This window comes from Notechis scutatus, chromosome 5 (genome assembly GCF_049901735.1).
Source record: "Notechis scutatus isolate UNSWTSFEM ecotype Mainland chromosome 5, rNotScu1.2, whole genome shotgun sequence".
NCBI lineage: Eukaryota > Metazoa > Chordata > Lepidosauria > Squamata > Elapidae > Notechis > Notechis scutatus.
In genome coordinates, this window is record NC_142013.1 from 29,930,691 (window position 1) to 29,949,813 (window position 19,123).

The 19,123-nt window shown below is 35.0% G+C and overlaps 1 protein-coding gene across 4 annotated transcripts; it reads right to left on the reverse strand.

Moving 5' to 3' along the window:
* Positions 1–3,227: 3,227 nt before the first annotated feature.
* Positions 3,228–19,112, reverse strand: QTRT2 (queuine tRNA-ribosyltransferase accessory subunit 2). 4 transcript variants are annotated; one of them, XM_026681741.2, is made up of 9 exons: positions 19,024–19,112; positions 17,702–17,915; positions 17,047–17,102; positions 15,341–15,417; positions 14,935–15,144; positions 13,745–13,944; positions 10,157–10,308; positions 8,055–8,169; positions 3,228–6,478 (listed from the first exon to the last, which is right to left on the reverse strand). In XM_026681741.2, exons 1-9 carry the CDS (start codon positions 19,025–19,027, stop codon positions 6,247–6,249), a joined length of 1,260 nt encoding a protein of 419 aa, XP_026537526.2. In that variant the 5' UTR covers positions 19,028–19,112; the 3' UTR covers positions 3,228–6,246. The 4 variants fall into 4 exon arrangements, with proteins under 4 accessions (XP_026537526.2, XP_087822535.1, XP_087822534.1 ...); XM_087966409.1 differs by having other exon boundaries at positions 17,001–17,097; positions 19,024–19,073; XM_087966408.1 differs by having other exon boundaries at positions 17,001–17,102; positions 19,024–19,056.
* Between the last annotated feature and the right edge of the window lie 11 nt (positions 19,113–19,123).

Consider the following 19,123-nt stretch of genomic DNA (forward strand, 5'->3'; position numbering starts at 1 on the left):
AACTGCATGAGCCCAGGAAGTGATACACTTGTTCAACGTGTTCCAAACAGTTGCTTCATACATTGCATATTGTTATTAACTTAATAATTGCAATGATTTACTCAACAACCTTTGGTAACCTGTTGCAAGAAAGGTCATAAAATGGGGCAAAATTCATTTAACAAATGTCTCACTTAGCAAAAGAAATTTTGGGCTCAATTGTAGTCGTAAGTCGAGGACTACCTACAGTATACTTCAAAATCTTTGGGTATTCTATGCTCTTGTATGAAATTAGTAAGATGCTAGCAAATAAGAATCAAGAAAGAAGAGGCTTGAGGATGACTGACTTTCCTGAAACACCTCTTTGATTTGTAGCTGTATATTGAAAAAATGTATAAGAGTTGAAGTCAGACAAAATAAGGTCTATATACTAATATCCATCAATGGTGCCTTCCTGAAGTTCTGAAAAGCCCTTAAAACCTGCCTTTGGCTCTAGGACTGGAATTAATGTGTTTATGGTGAAGCTATGATGTTTCATTTTAATGGTTGGTTTTACTTTGGCCTGTCTTGATTCATTGTTTTCTATTGTTTTAATTTACTATTATATTTTGTAAGCCACTTGGAGTCTAATGGAGTAAGCAGCTATATTACATCTAATAAAAGAACAAAGAAAACAAAAATTATATCAATACTAATAGATGCCTTAGGTGAAATCCCAAAACATCTGCAGCACCACTTGAACACTTAGACATTGACAAATTCAGTCAACTACAAAAGGTAGCTTTACTTGAACAATACATTCTGAGGTGGAACACCAACAAATAACTCTTTATCTGGGGTCTTTGGGAAGAACTGGAGAGGTGGGAAAACATTCCAAAACCAGTCTACACATCTGGCTGATTGTACAACTATAACAATTCTTTTAAAGATGGACTTTACTAGAAAATAAATTGATCTAATATCAGTAATGTTTCTAGATAATTTATTTACAGTACAATCCTGTTATATTTGGATACATTCAAAACTGAGTGTACATAAAATTGTTGCCTCTTAAATCCATTTAGGCTCTAAAGATCCCTTGGATGCTTTGGTAGAATTACAGTGCACATTCTATCAGTTCTGATGATTGTAAACACAGCAATAGATGTTTGTTATTCAAATATAACTGCTTTGGAATATAATAGTATGTTCAGTCTATTACATATTTATTTATTTATTTATTTGATTTTCCAATTGTTTACAAGATAATAAGTATAAGCGTATACATAGTTGTGAATACATGAAATGGGTACATATAAGAAAAATAAAAGAATAAGAGAAACAATAGGACAGGGACGGTAGGCACATTGGTGCGCTTATGCACGCCCCCTACAGACCTCTTAGGAAGGGGGTGAGGTCAATAGTAGACAGTCTAAGGTTAAAGTTTTTGGGGTTTGGGGAAGAGACTACAGAGTCGGGTAGAGTATTCCAGACGTTGACCACTCTGTTGCTGAAGTCGTATTTCCTGCAATCAAGTTTGGTGCGGTTTACTTTGAGTTTGTATCTATTGTGTGCTCTTGTGTTGTTATGGTTGAAGCTGAAGTATTCATTGACAGGTAGGACATTGCAATGTATGATTTTATATACCATGCTTAAGTCAGACCGAAGACGGCGTAATTCAAGGTTTTCTAGTTCTAGAATTTCAAGTCTGGTGGCATAAGGTATTCTACAACGAGTAGAAGAGTGGAGAACTCTCCTTGTGAAATATTTCTGGACTTTCTCAATTGTGCTAATATCAGATACGTAATGAGGGTTCCAGACTGATGAACTGTATTCGAGTATTGGTCTAGCAAATGTTTTGTATGCTCTGGTTAGTAGTGTGATATTACCAGAGAAAAAGCTACGTAGGATAAGGTTAACAACTCTTAATGCCTTTTTGGCTATGTAGTTGCAGTGGGCTCTAGCACTTAGATCATTAGAGGTGAGTATTCCAAGGTCCTTTACAGAGCTTGGGTCATCAACAAGTTCTTGACTATTCAGCTTGTATTTTATTTTCTGATTTTTTTGCCAATATGTAAGACAGAGCATTTATTTGTTGAGATTTGAAGTTGCCATTTGTTTGACCATTCAGATACATAGTCGAGATCTTTTTGAAGGGTAGCAGTATTGTCTGTGGTATTGAACAGCTTTACATCATCAGCGAAAAGAACGCAATTGCTCTTAATATGATCGCAGAGGTCATTTATGTAGAGTATGAAGAGAGTTGGTCCTAGAACACTGCCCTGGGGGACACCACTATTGACAGGTACTGGATTTGATAGGACGCTCCGATTTTGACCATTTGTTGTCTGTTTGACAGGAATGCTTCTATCCAGTTATTCAGTTGTCCAGAGATACCATAGGATTTTATTTTTAGGAGTAGTTTGTCGTGTACCACTGAATCAAAGGCTTTACAGAAGTGTATGTAGATTGCGTCTATTGCTTTGCCCTGGTCGAGTTGTGTCGTCCATATGTTTTTGCAGTGTAAGAGTTGCAGATTACAGGATAGTTTTTTTCTGAAACCAAATTGTTTATTGGAGAGTAGGTTGTTTGTCTCTAAGTGGAGGATAATGGATTGGTTAATAATTGATTCCATGACTTTACAGGTGACGCAGCATAAGGAGATTGGCCTGTAATTTTCAACTAGGCTTGGGTCGCCCTTTTTGAAGATGGGGATGACTGTGGCTTGTGACCATAGGTTAGGCAAGGAGCTGGTTCTGAAAGATTTTTCAAAGATTATGCTTAGAGGTAATATAGTAATGATATTCCTCTGATAACCTTGACTATAAACTGACTATAACTTTCAAATTTTATGTGGAAAGGCAACAGTGTCCAAGGGCTCCACCATGCCTCAGATATCTTCCCTTTTGTCCCCCAGACTATTTGCTCAATAACTTGGCATTTTTAAAATAATTTTTAATTTAAAAATAAATATTAGAAAGTGGCACGTTGCAATGTGCCAACCTCCAGCTGCATTTATGTTAATGGGAATGTCTGCCTCCATATATTCTCATAGTATCACGTTTTCAATAGTTGGAATATTTCCCCAACTCCCTCAAGTGTTGGCTACTCTGCAGTGTTACTGGTATTATTTTGTGCCTATCATTTGATATCAGTTTAGGGCTTGGATTCTAAAGAATTGGAACGGACTGTAAATATGCAGTTCCTTATGGAAGATTATAAAGTATCTATTAGATCAAATTTGCATCAATGCTGTACTTTCATTAATAGTAATTCATATTAGTCTTGAGTGGATTTTCCAGGAAGAATAGTAGCTCGTTTTGCTCAATATCCTCTCTGAAGTAATTCCAAAAGTTGTACAATATTTATGTGGCTTGATGATTCAGGGACTATTATTCAGAATTTATATTAAAGTGCAACTATTAGCTACTTTTCCTAAAATTGTTTATACATCTGTTAGCTTCTGTATAGCCTCAGCCATATAGCATTCTCATAGAAAGGATTCTCGTTATTTTCTAACATTTGGAAGAGGAGGTAACCCTAACCCTTTCCTTTCCTTTCATTTTTTGTTATGAGATGTTAACAAAGATCACTCTGGAAATCATATACATGGAGAGAGGCACTATAAAAATATCAGCAGTGAAATCAGTAAAAAAATCAAAACCATTTGCATATATAATTTATTGTACAAATTCACAACTACATTAATTTTATTATTTTCCAAAACATGATTTTCCAAAGCTTAGTCAAGCTCAGAAATGAGAGCTAGGTATTATTTTAGATATTCTGTATCTTTTTCTATGTCATTTCACACGAAATCTGTGATTGCAGGTGTTGTCTTTGCTGAACAAACAAGCTAGAATGAGGAGAAGATTTTTCTGTGGTGGCACTGCTGAAACTTCCAGAACTAACTCCAATGCTGTAACAGTTCTCTCTTGGTGCCTGAAGGGTGTTGATATCTGAGCGAGGAGCAACAAGTTAAAATTGAGCCCTGGCAAGACTGAGTAGCATTGGGATGCAGGGCTCCTTGGCTCTTGGGGAATTGCTATCTCGAGGATTAGATTGCACTACCCTAGACACCTGGTGCATAACCTGGGGGTTCTCATGGACTCACAACTCCTGGTGGCAGTAATAGTCAGGACACCCTTTGCACAACTGTGTGTTGTGTGCCAGTTATATCCATTCATCACCAGGGCCTTCTCAAATCACTTGTGCCTTGGTCACCTCCCCTTTGAACTATTGCAATGCGCTCTACATGGGACTACCTTTGAAGAGTAGCTGGTAGTTTTAGTTGGCTCAAAACATAGTGGCTCACACAATTGTGTGCAAGCCAAACCTGTGCACCTGTCACCTTTTACAGGAGCTGCATAGATTGCCGATTTGCTTCTGGGTGCAATTAAAGATGCCACCTATCACCTTTAAAGCCCGACATGCTTGAAACCAAGTTATTTAAAGGACTGCCTCTCCCCAGTTACATCTATCTGACCCACCATCTATAGAGTTCCATCTATTAGGGAAATACATTTGGTGGTACTTCTCTTCAGTGACCATCCTCAACTGAGGAGAGAATGTTCCAGAGGGTAGGGACTATGGCAGGAAAAGGAAGTCTCCTAGTCCCCGCCAGCCAACATTCCTTGGCTGGCAGGACCTTTAGCACGCTCAACCTATCAGACAAATTTGGACAGGACTGCAAGAAGATGGTTTTAAGTAATCTGGTCCCAAACCGGAAGAGCTTTAAAGGTGATAACCAGAATCTTTTTTTTATTACATTTTTAATTTTATTCTATGCAAACAATCCATCATCTGTTTAAGCAGTGTGTTGTCTGGGTACAAATATCTTGATCAATATCCATTACAATTAATACACATTCACTACAATTATATCAGTACTCTGTTCTTACTTCATATTACTATACATAATATATTTAATTATTATAACATTCCCCTTCTTACCATATTTAATTCTTATTCACATGCTTACTATTTTTCCTTAGTCTTCTATAATTTTCTAATTTCCATTTTTATTCTCCAGCTATTGATAAAATAATGGGTGACAACCAGAATCTTGAATTGCTTCTGGAAATGCAGGCAACCAATGCAATTCATATTATAATGGTGTTACATGTTTGAATACCCGATCAAAACATGAGATAAGGTAAATCCATTAAGATTTGCTCTTGACAAATTCATATTGACGTCTGATAATTACTGTGTTGTTTTCAGTAATGCTTAAACATCAGCTCTTTCTTAAGCCCATTAGACTTGGCTCTGACAAGAGAGATGAGGACAATCTATCTCTCCAGTCTTCATATTGGCTTTTTGCAGAATCATCTTGCCTGGGCTTCCCACTCTCACAGTTTTCCTCTATTTTATGAGTTCCCGCCCTCTCTTTCTCTCCCTCATGCCTTACTGCATTTCCCAGATATAATGTCTTATTAAAGTTCCCCATGCAGTATAATAAATTTGATATTATAAAAACTTTTAACATTCAAATATAGTAGTAAAAACCCAGTAGAAAAAATAAAATTGAACCAAATAATCTAAAGAAACCTGAAATACATTATTTGCTGTATTTGTTTTTACTATCAAAGCCTTACTCATCCCCCTCCCAAAACATTACTGTAAAAGGTTGAAAGTGCAATCCATATCCTTCAGATAAACAGCTATCTTTTAGATAGCTCTAAAATCAGGGTCTCTAGCAGGTAACTTACAACATATGGAAAAAACTGTCTATCTAACAAGAACACAGAAGAATTTAAGGAATGCATTATTTTAAAATGTTTCTACCATCAGAAGTGTCCAAGTGAGATATAATTCATAACAGAAACCATTTTTTCCTATGATTTTTAGCTACTGTATGTCATCTCTTCCCGATATTTAAAAAATAAAATAAATTAATATACAATAGTAGTACATCTGTATCTCAAAAGATGTGGAGTTGTTTTCCCATTCTCCCGATTAGTTGATGTTCTTTTCTTCCTATTGCAGTTCAAATGTCCCTAAGTTAATATCATTAATACAATTCAGAAAAGTCTGTGAGTTCTTCTAGAGAATATCCTTATTTTTATCTTTTTCAAAGATTAATGCCTCTGAAAAAGAATCTCAATCTTTCCTAAAATTATAAGGACTTTAAAAAAAGATATGAGATACCAGGCAAAATATGGATTTTCTTCTATCATGGGTGTCTACCCTCATTGTATAATAGCTCTTCTCCATAATCTTGATCCAGAAGAGTAAGTCAGGTTGGGGAAGGCCTGGTTTTTTTTATTTTTTTTAACATATCTGACTTTAGAGGGCTTGCCTGCTGATAATCTTGCTTAACTGATCCAACTTATCTTCTTTCAAAGCATTTCGGATAGAAGAAAAGAAGCTAAAGTAATGCTGAAAGTTATGCATCATAAGAAGCACATAAGCCAGCATCTCTTTGGTCATGATGAGGTGATGAATATAGGCACGACTGTGGTTTTGACAGCAATAGCATGAGCATCCATTTACTATAGGATTAAAATCATCCTGGTATCTAAAAAAGAAAAGCACATTTATGGATAAGAAGTAAATCATCCATGCAGCTAAGCACATCCTTTGGGCCCAGTGTGGTAACTCTGAAAACTAACTATAAGCTAATTGCTGAACACAGCATGAACATTTAATGATCACTGATATTATCAACATTATATGTCATTATCTATATACACAGTACTTCACAAAAATGTCAGAACAGCTCAGCAATTTAAGAAGCTTACAATCTGACATATTTTGGTGTAATACTGTGGTTGAAATTAACAACTGATATTAGATCAATTGACAAAGGACTTATTAGTCAAGAGAATCCCAACAGAAATGTTATAGAATTTAAAAACATATGCTGTTATGATCCTCATAATGAAAAATTTTTGCAAGTTCTTTTTGGTATGAATTACTACTGTTCTCTGTACTTTATTACTTTTATTCAGACTTATTTTTTTGATAATGATTATATTATTCTATTGTATTTCCCAGTGGTCCAACCTTCATAGAAAAAGTATGAAAAGGAATATTTAATATGGTGAACTGCTTATACAAGTTGGCATGTTGGACTTTTTTTTAGAAGTTTTTTTAATACATGATATTACAGCAGGATCAAGGTAGTTGGGGATAAGCAACAAGACAGAACCAGCAGGTTTGACCCTGTTGTCTTCTAAATTATGTAACTCATGTGGATAAAATACACTGTGAGAGAGCTCTATTATATTTTTAACATTATAAGAGATCCATGTAACCAGACTGTCGAGCGCATAGTTGCAAAAACATCATGATGAAGATATCTAGGAGTCCTCTTAACCTCAGAAAATTATATGGCTCAATACATCATATCATATGACAGTTAATGTTTCATGAATGGCCCTAACTATAAGATCATCCTCCAAGAATGTCTAAAGCACAGCATCAAATCCCATGAAAAATGTTTTGTTTCGTTTTAAAAATGACTGTGATCTATTTTTTCCTTTGCCCAGACATACCTACAGTTTTAAAAGCATCACCAGTATTTAGTAGCAAGTAGGAGACAGGATACTTAATTCAACAGCAACTAGGAATGAATGATTATTGGTATTCTGCAGAATTATTGATCAATCCATGACTTGACTCAAGACACAGTAAATTCATATGCAAAATGACTTAACAGTTTCTTTAAATTCAATGGGACTTGTTTTCAGGTAAGTAAATATATCTGTAGCATAAAAAAGGACCCTTTTGATGCCAATGGTTTCCATGTAACGTGTCAGGTCATAAAAAATTTGAAGACCTAAGGTTTTCTCAGAGAAAAACTGAGAATTTTTCTCTTCAAATGCTAAGCTTCTGTTAGGGCTAAAATTACGTTCTTTAAGTGAAATTGGTAAGCAACCACAATATTAATTTTCGCAACTGTGGTCAGAAGTAGTTCTCCAAATGGCAAAAAAGGTGGGAATGGAGAATATTAAGCAACCACCTGTTTATGAAATTAGGCCCACAATATTCAGCAGAACATATTTCCCAATCAATGCAAAGACCACTATAACATTACTCAGGACCCACCCATACAAAAAGCTGAAATTTTAAGTAAACAGAAACCAACATACTTTATTTCTTTCAGATGTATTTCAAATGAAGTCATTTCTTGAGCTTCACTGCATGTTTCATCATTTGTTTTTTCATCATCTTTCCTCACCTCTGTTTTTCCATCTTCTTTTATATCTGCAATAAAGGAGAAGTTCATACTTAAAGGCTATGGCACTATTAAAATGTTAAAACAACTGTCACAAAATATGGAATCAAATAGTTTTGATACTTACAAGGCAGTAAAATAGGTGAAAGGGAGGCAATCTAATGTTAAAAGCTTAAAATGTAAATGGCTGCATTTCTCATTGTTTTGTTAACTATCCACGCATGCAAAATAAGCAATACCACATTCTAACCAAATTTTATTAAATGCAATGTGGTATTGTACTTATTTTTAATTAAAACAGATTCATGTTGTATCAATTTACTCTTACATTTTAATCACAAAGTTGAGGTTGAGCTGTTGAGGTAATTCCCCGTTAGGAGAATGAGCGCATACAGGGAGACGTATAGAGAGTAGTGTTGGAATAATACACACAGAGCACACAGATACACTGTCCAGTAAATGTAGATTTTTACTTCCAGAAAGGTTTAAGCAAAGTCCAAAATAAGCAATCCAAAGTCATTCACAAGTTAAATCAGTCAGTTTTCAATCCATGGATAATCCAAATATCAAAGTCCAGTGTCAAAAAACAGTTCAGTAACAGACTTACATTAAATCCAGAAAATATCAGTCAATTAGGAAAAATGGAGCAACGGCAATACTTTCCAACAGAAGGAAACAAAGATATACACTCACACTCTCTTCTGAGACTAAGACCAAAACAATCCAGGTTTCTGGCTTCATCTTATGGCCGTTTGAGAAACCACACCTAATTACAGTTTTGCATTTTCTTAAAGATACAGTTTTAAAATGTTTATCCTTGTTTATATATTTCTAACCCAAATAGCTGTTAGGTGACTCATATTCCTAACATGAGCCATTAAGACAGTGATATAAGTCTTAAAAAGGAAACGTTCCTATTTTCCAACTGTAAATGTCTAGCAGGATTAATTTTTCATAATCATGATCAGGAGAAAAGATATAAAATACATAGAAATCCTATTCATTTTTTGAATATTCTACAACTAGCTTATGAGTTTGTATATACTTTAATAAATGCAGAGACTTGACTGCTTGTCGTATGATGGTGGGCAAAATAATAGATCATTTAATATTTGCACTTTACTGTAGAATCCGTATGACTTATTAAATTGTGAGAAACTTCTAAAAAGGGTGATAAAAGATATAAAAGATCTGAGCGGTCAAGGCATGAAAATCCTCAGCCATTAAGATCTCCACTGCTTTTTTTTAATCCTCACATTTACTCAATTGTGAATGACAGCAATTTCACTGTTTTGGAAAATATTTACATTTTTAAAGAGTACTCCTTGGATTTTCTTATCAAGGTTTGAAGGCCAAAGAGCAAAACAACAAATTGTGCACATATGACTGATTAGTATATAAGGTTTGTTTATTTATTTGTTTTTTTAAGAAAAAGCATCAGCAGCACAAAGTCAAAAAGTCCTTAAAACTATCTTGGTTTCTTCAACCATGAGGTTGAAATGAAATTGCTAATTGCTGATGCTAATCATTAGCAAAACATTATTTTAATAAATGAATGGGGGAAAGAGATTCCATTATTCATAAAGAGATATCAAATATGAAGTCACTGTGGTGATTTACATCTTTTGTAAAATCTCTTTACCAAAACTATGGAAATTAGATCACGTGCATCTACTTATATCATTTATGCAATGAAATTATTGCAGTAATTGTGTAAACTGTTGTAGAACTTTAATTCACTGAATGTAACATCTGCTATTCTGAGATCTGCTAAACTGAGGTTTTACTATAAACAATAGTGGTCTTAACTAAGCCTCAGTTAGAAGTAGCACTTCTGGTATAACAAGTAAGGTATTGTTTACAGTGCAATAGGACAAAAAGGAGAAGGTGATTAACATAATTAGAACCTTCTCAGAAGCATGTTAAACAGAATTGGAATCTTAAGAATTTCAAAACTCACATTACCAATATTTTATTCAAATAATCCCATGCACACAAGATTATCAAGACCAATACCTGCTGTTTCAGTATTCAGTTGATAATCATAATTGAAGGACAAAGCACAGAATCGTTCTGTCACCTGATAAGGAAAAGAACTGTCAAAAATATCTATTCCTCTTTTAATGCACTCCAGAACTTCATCTGGTTTACCAATTCCATGGATTAGTCTGCAATAGATCAAAACAAAAAGGCATTTTAAAATAATAATCGATACATATTTTTGCAATTTATTTTGTTCTCCTATTCATATACTCTTTTCCAATTTTTCCTTGGTAAATTCTGGAGTTATACTTATAGTAATTATGGTTAATAATGAAGTCAGGTAGCTATTTATAACTAGTCCCAAACAACCAACCATGTTTCTGAGCTATAGGTGAAGCATGACCTATAAAGCCTGAGGGAAGTGGAAGGCCTTACATCTACTCTATATACCTTGGGATTCACATACTCTGATTTATCAGAATTCCAAAACAACCTTGCTCCAAAATTCAGAAGTAGGTGAGAAAAACTTCAAAGGCTAACTTCCTATCCTACATTATGAGGTAATTTATGTGAAAGTTACTTATTGTATATGTTGTATACAAAGCATTCCCTCACTTCTCTCTCCAGAAGAGTTGTACTTCTTCCAAATCTGGCTACAGATAGGAAGACTGGATGGAAATTCAGGGAATCATCTGAAGGGCACTTAATTGGGGAGAAAAACTGTTATAAGGATCTGTAAAGGTAAAGGTTCCCCTTGCACATGTGTGCTAGTAGTTTCTGGTGCCATCTCTGTTACAAAGCCAAAGAGCCAGTGCTGTCCAAAGACATCTCTGTGGTCATGTGGCTGGCATGATTAAACGCCAAAGGTGCACAGAATGCTGTTACCTTCCCACCAAAGTGGTCCCTATTTTTCTACTTGCATTTTACATGCTTTCGAACTGCTAGGTTGGCAGAAGCTGGGAGAAGTAACAGGAGCTTATTCCATTATGCGGTGCTAGGGATTTGAACCTCCGAACTGCCAACCTTTCTGATCGACAAGCTCAGCGTCTTAGCCACTGAGCCACCACATCCCTCAAGGATCTGTAAGTTACCAACCATATCTTGAACATCTTGACCATCTGAAATAATAGCTGAATCCACTAAATTTAATCCAAATTTTCTCTGCGATGTAAGAAGGAAGATACAACATAACTATTTTCTGTTTTTAATCCTTCCAACATTCCCCAATAAATATCAAATTGCCTTGCATCCCAATGGACATTATATTTGACCAATGACAGTAACTATTTTAGTGGCACACTGGAACAGGTAATGAAATTGTAACAACCAAGGGATTGCATTTTTAATTCCTTAAATATGCTAGTTTATACCTATGATTGATTCATTATATATGTCCCCTTAACAGTGAAAGAAATGGAAAATGGAACACTCTCATTGGCTAAAACTCTGAAGGATACATCATTCTTATGTGTGTAATGTGGCCCTAAATATTCCAGTTGAAGCCTGCAGTATCCTCAGATTCTTGATGGTGGGGTTATTTTTCCAAAATAAATGGAGACATAATTCAACCATTCCTTCAGAGGGTATTTTATTGCATTGCCAGAATCCTCTGTACCATTCTGGAAGGACAGAAAGTGGCACTGGGCCCCTGGCATTCTTACACCAGCACAGAACTTATATATAATGATGGTATTGTATTATACAGAGCTTCTCAAAACTGAGCATAAAAAATATACCTGAAAGTTCATTTGATCTAATGGCTAATGTACTAGACTTGAAGGAAGGAAACTTTAAGTTCTACTCTTGCTTTGGTATGGAAACTAACCAAGGGACTTTGTACCAGTCATCCTCTCGTAGCCATAAAACAAGCCAATGGCCAACCACTCCTGATATGTTGACTAGACTTGTGCATACCATCACCATGAGTCAAGTTTGGTTGAAGGCAAACAAAAAAACAACAAAAACTCTACATATAAATACACAATACACTCATTTTTTTTAGAATTCTCTTGTTGTAACGGAAAACCAAACCAAAGAAAAAGGATAAATCACAACACTAGTATGCTTCAAATTTGACTTTCAGAATTTCTAACTCAACCTAAGCTTGTTATGATCAAAATAATGTTTTGAAATACAAAGGAAAAATGTTTTACTATCAGCATATACAAAAGTCTCCTTGGGGCTTGAAAATGTAGCTGGGTTTACTAAGCTTCTTGCACTATTATTAAGGATGCCAGACTCTAAATTCATTTGGCAGGTCTTATAAGATTGGAAGGGTAAAGGAATAGCAATTTTGCTCTCAACAGGAGTAATGTGCTGACAACTATATAAACTAGTTTTTAAGCTTCCTGAATAAGATAATTACATTCTGTTAACAATTATACAAATCATTAACATTTGTAGTTCCTTAAACGCAACCTTTCTAATAGCAATCTAAGATACTTATTAAAAATAGAGTGATGCCTGCAAAATTTGACATACTGTTGTCTCCTATTATTTGTACAATACATATCTTTATCTCAATCTGAGAGAAGGAAGATGACAATTATTGTAAAAATAATCTATTTATATGAGGAAGGCATGATAAACTATAAATTATTTTTGAAAGACTTTTGGTGAGAATAAAAGAGAATTAGGTTTTCTTAATGAACATTGGCAATAAGATTAGAAGCTGAACTAGACAACTCTTTGGAATTATAATGGTCTCCTTCAAAAAGAATCCAATTCTTGTTCTTTCCATGCAAAAACGCATGCACACATGTACTTTAAAAACTGGAAAGCATTTCTTCCTATGTTGTATAATACTCCAGGTAGGGTGGAGTGGATGGGTACCATTTTTTGGTTGGGTCTTTGTATATACAATGTTTTGAGTGATCAGATGTTACCTTGTATATTTTTATTGTATTGTTTTTTGTCTTGTTGTATATTTAAAATTGTATGCAATGTAGAATCATTTTGGAATTAGGCAGTGTGTAAATCAAATAAAACAAAAAAATATTCAGAGCTTCAATTGGCAATATTCTTTACTAAACATGGTTGTTTGCAGATGGCTTCATAAAATAAGGACCTGCAATTTACAGAATGAATTTTTGATAGAGGCTACATTGTCAACTTGAAGTAGTACTACAATGGTTGAAAAATACTAGTATCATTTAACGTTGGTATTTTTTCAAAATGATAATTTTATGGTGCTAAATGAATTAACAAAAATAATGTATAACTGTATCAGTATAATTCAGTTTGCAATAACTTCAAACTTAATAATCACAAATAACAGAATCACAAATTCCAACCTTTCCCCCCTGATTTTGAATGTAATTGGGTGAATGACACAACATAAGCTTTGAAATATCCCCAAATTGCTTTTTGGAAATGCCCATTTTATTACTTCCTAGCATAATTGTGGGTACTCTGGACAATAAAACAAAGGGACAGGAGCAGCTCATGCAGCTTTACATCAGCTGAGAATTTTCCAAGCCTGTCTTAACTTATTAAAATCTATTTCTATAATACCACATAACACAGTATCTCATTGTACATTTAATAGTGCTCTGTGTTTGTGAAAATCCATCCAAGTGGTGCATTATATATGCTTAAATAAAAATCCCATTTAGTTCTGACCTTGGTTTATCTTCTGGCAGCTCAGCTATAACAGACGTTAAGAGCTCCAATTTAGTCTCTTTAGTCATGGTATTTCCTTGAAAGGCATCCAAAAGAAATCCAGCCACCGGTCTCTTGGCAGTCTCCCTGGCTGATCTTAGTCTTTCCTCCAACACATCTCCACCTTCAATAACTCCAATCATCAAACTTTGTTTCAATTCCTGGTATGAAAGAGTCATATATATATGTAAACTATAAATACATCCTTGGGTAAACAGAAGTTGGACAGAGTTGGAAGGGAAAGTCCTTTCTGCAGATTGTTACACCAGTGATATCAAAAAAATAAGAATAGAATGAGCAAAGAACATAAAACTTAAAATAAGCTGGCATTTATTTTTTTCTTCCATCCCCATATCATTAATAATATACACATATGATTTATAGTCCTACTATTGACGGCTCTAGTTAAGAATATTTTAACTTTTTTAAAACTATTTTTCCTAACAGATTGAAATTTTCTTCCATTAGTGACATATAATTCCCCATTTAGGTCTAGATTGCCACTTCTTTATAAAAGACACTCTATAAAAGACCAAGCTGGGCATTATTTGCTCTAACTGAAGTTTAAACTATTTTTTTTCTTTTAAAAGGCCAAATGATTAATAGAAGAGCAATTTTTGTTTTGGAAAGAAAAGACAGTATATGTTACTAATTTCTCAATGCACACATTAAACTTACTTTTTCATTATAATTGGCCTTTCCACCAATTATATATCCACATAGATTCTATACAAAATGTATTTGGTATTGTTATTTTAAATATTCCCAAGCTTCAAGGCTTTATAAAGACAAGATATAAACATTTTAAATAAAATGATATTCACAGATTCTGACCAGAGAAACTGGAATGGCTCCAATTAAGAGTGGTATTTTTGCAAAGGGGTTTGTGGAAGAGTGCACAACAACACGGCCCAAAAATAATTGGGTTTATCAATATAAAATTAAAATTAATAATACAAAGGGGAAGAACCATTATACTTAGTTCTATACAACAAAAAGAAAACAGAAAGAAAAAGACATGTTCTATAGATTACATAAATATAGTTTTCAGAAACAATGCAGGAATTCTGCAAGCTGCATTTACCAGAATATCTAAAAATTAGCAAGTAAATTCAATGTGTATATACACCTCAAAAAGATTTAACACTTACTGGACAATTTTCTTGCAGCTGTAGACATTCATCCAAAAAGCATAATGATCGATCTACAGATTTCTTGGCTTTCTTTCTGGAGATATCTCCTGAAATAGTGTCTCCATCTGATAAACATTGGAACCAGTCTGGCTGGATAGCCTTTTGGATGTCCATGAACTTTGATGCTGTGAGTTCTTTCCGTCCTCTATTGTTCCATATAGATACAGCCTGTCAGAAATAAGGAAAGAAAAAAATTAGTTGATTTTTCCACTATGAATTGATTCCATTCTCCTACTTGTTTTCTAAATGGCTATGCAGGAATCTTCAGTTGCTGCCACTATTATGATTATTCCTTTAAAAACAGTAGGGAGGGGAGTGAAGAGCCAAGACTGAAAAGCCACGAAAATAGTCAAATTTACTATACCTTCGTGCTATTGTAGCCATGAGGGGAACAAACAGCAGGGTCTTGAAGGGAACAATATGATACTGATTCTGGCATACCTAAGTCCAAAATAAAATATTATCTTTAATATATTGACAATGAATTTTTCTATCATAATGCTGTATCACTTAAATAAACTATTAATAGCAAGTCTCCCAAAACTATAACATTCCACTAAACATTTCTAATTACTTTTCAGGACAATCTAATAAAAAGATCTATGTTGTTAATTTCTGGTAACAAAAAATCAGAAGGGATCTGATAGCAATTTATCCAACTTTTTTTTTTTTTTAAAGAGCATATGTTTTCAGGAGCTAAAGTCAGTGGTGGGATTCAGCCGTTGTAACAACTGGTTTGGTGGACATGTGCTTCACACACGCATGCGCACACATGGTGCTTTTGAAAATAGAAGGAAAACTTACCTTTTACTGCAGCCTAAGTAAGTAAAAACAGCTGAGGAGTGGCAATCCAGGCTGCCACACCAATCAGCTGGGCTTCAAGCAAAGGAAATATAGCACCCAATAGAGCAGGAGCGGGTGGGCGGAGCCAAACTATCACCGGAACTACCAGTTTGCCCATACCGGCCTGAATCCCACCCATGGCTAAAGCTCACTTCATCAGATGCACAGAATGGTTAGACTGTTGTATGATATAACTGGTATAAGATTTAAGGATTTAAAATTTAGTAACAAAAATGGAGAGGCCTCTAGGTTTGACCCATCATACAGATTAGTCAAAAATATGTAAAACTTGTTCCAAATAAATCTTAAGTCATTTAATCAACATACATTGCAACAAGCAATAGTCGATCACCAATGCTATCTCTATCCTGTAATTTCAAATGGATGTCTTTATCCAGCCCATCCTTATTTAAATTCTAAGGCATATCTCCTGGATCATAACTGATCAGAAATTAGTAAACAAAGGTTGCCAAAGCATGCCTTATGGGGGTTGCCCATAAAGAGAATTAATTCTATTTCCAGGGATTCAAATGGGAGTATCACATTTATTGATTTCACTTAGACAAAAAACATACGTGTCTTTTGCAATATCAGCTAGCAGCATTGCAAGAAAACATCAGAATTTTTTACTAACTCTCTTACGGTTAGTTAAAATGCAAATTTACTTTTGCCAATAAAAGAGAGTTGAATTATGGAGTTAGTGATGCTCTCTGAACAATCAAGCTGAGACAGCACCAAGGACTCCAGATTTGTTATTGTTCCCATCATGGGGGCTGGAGAATAAGGAGGATAATTAATTTCTGTTCACAGATATTTTTTATTTGCTTTCTCCTCTGTCCTTCCCTCCTTCCATACCTCACTAGGAGGCAGATAAGTGGCTGCTAGTTGGGAGAGGGAGCAAAAAATTATGCAAATGGTCTGGAAATTATCACAGAATTGCTGAAAATCAGGATCATACAGCAGCCCAGCAGCACTGAACAAGTCACAAAGTCCCCAAATTTCATTCCTTTGGGAGTATTGGGTCCTGGCATTCTGTAAGTTATCTCATTTGAGGTACTCTATTTACAAATGTTTGCCCTATGATGCACCACTTTGCCCAGTTAAAGGTTAGAGACATAAGTGTTTTAGCAGTATATGGATAACACTCTATTCCAAATAATGTTAGATGCAATAACACCTACTTTATCATGCTTCATTAATGATGAAAAGCCACCCCTATACTTTTACCTATGAATTTTCCAATTCCTTCTTTATATTCCTGCAAGACCTCTTGAAGATCTGCTCTGCATCCAAACAGGAAAACATGTTAAGACAACTACATAATTCATGCATGTTAGACATTAATGCACAATATGTAAATAATGCAGTTTGAAAAACATCGCAACGTATGAATTCACTTTGGTCCTAAGTGATAGCTGTTTAGCCATTGACACCAGAGTGATTCTAACCACAAAGAGATCCCCTGTAGTTTCTCACTATCCAACAAATATCTTGTATCTAATATAGTTGTGGAATCATAATGCAAAGTACTTCTCAAAGTTCTTCTTAAATGACTATTGTTGATATACAAACTAAAAGATTATACAGTTTAATGCTATCATATAAAACCAAGATTGGAATCTCAGGCTTCAATTCTAGAGCAAAGAATAATTTTGAGAATAAATCCTGTTGAAATTAAAGGGGTCTATATTTGCACAAATAGGCCAGCAATAATTGAATTCTGCTGGAATTCAATCAGGAATGCAATTCTGTCAGGAATGCAAAAGTTATACTTGCATACGTATACATACATACATATATAACATACAAATATCTCAAAAGGAAAATCAAAGTCTGTATTTGCCTCATCTATTTTACCTACAAAGGCTGAAATTGCACTCACAATGTTGTAAGTGGAATCTGGGCAACCACAGGAACACCTTGAATATTATGTAGTGTATCGTGGGTAAGGTGTGGTGCTGATCCCATTTTGGTATAAAGTAGACATCCTGGAATTTCCATCGACTGAATCCCTTTCTTGCCGAGATTTGTCAGTGTCCCAAGGCGACAGCCATCAACTATTTTGCAGAGATTTAATTTCATCTTCATCAACACACCTGAGACAACAGCAAATGATCAATAAGCAAAGCCCTTAGTCATCTTGAACCAGTTTTCTCTGAGTGTAATAGTCATGATGTATTAGTTATCTTATACTGATTTTCCATGAAATTTTGTATCATGGAGGGCATTACTATTTTCCTTGCATTCAAAAAGCAATGAATTACTATGCACAAGTTTTCTTTTCAACTCTGGACTGCATGAAGTAGAGTTCAAAATATGTAGAAGACATCAGATTACCTTACTTATTTATACACCAAATCATGCCACTTATATGGACTAGGAAATAATAAATATTTATAACACTGGTACTGGACTGGAATAACACAGTGGTGCGGTTTCTAAATCTGGGCTTTATGCAAAAGTCTATCAACAAGAAAGGGGCAGCAAGGATACATTTTCTTGTTTCTTTATATTAACATCTTGTGGTCCTCCAGATTTCTGCAACCCAGATTTGGAAGACCTAAACTACAGTGAAGGCCTCATAATGGTAAATGTTTTAATTCCATAAAACGAAAAGAAAAATGTTTTTCATTAAATAAAAAAGGCTTGATACTTTCCTCTATATCAGCGGTTCTCCAAACTGCAATAGTATTAATAATAGTATCCAAACTTATTTCTTAGCGTATTTTGCTTGTCATGTAGAGAACACCCAATCCAATGCCCTCCAAACGTGCTCCAAAAGTGCTTTTTTTCAAAAGGCAACTGGATTTTGTCCGGAACTGAATAAACTTTTTGGAAGCGAAGCGAAACGTTTTCATGGCGGGGGAAAAAACAAGAAAGTCCAGTTGCCTTTAAAAAAAGCACCTTTGGGGCAACCGTGATCTGGATGACTGAGAATCTCTACTATAGCTCCAAACGTGCGGCAACAACGTCTCCAGAATCAGCGCGTTGAGGAATGTAGAAGCCATCATTACGATACAACTGGAGGCGTCAAAGGTTGTTTTTGGGGTGGGGTGGAGGTATCTAGTCCTAAGGGCAGACTAGATAATAATAATAAAAAAAAAAGTAGGAGACGAAACTAGCAAGCCCCGGAATTCCACGATCCGGCACTCGCTTTTGGCCTGGAGCGTAAATAGCAACTGAACCTCGCGCAATTACACTTACACATTAATCCCCGCACGCGGCAAAACGCCGCTTCCGTTAAGGCCTTTGATTTTTTCCCCGTAACACTGGCTCTCCAATGGAGAATAAGAACGTCATAAAA

Bases quoted from the DNA above. Each gene is read 5' to 3' on its own strand.
- QTRT2 (XM_026681741.2), bottom strand. The intron at 15,418-17,046 runs GTAAAAGTATAG...TTTTGGACTTAG, and splicing joins AGGAATTGGAAAATTCATAG to GTATGCCAGAATCAGTATCA. The intron at 10,309-13,744 runs GTCAGAACTAAA...GATCTATTGCAG, and splicing joins CTGCCAGAAGATAAACCAAG to ACTAATCCATGGAATTGGTA.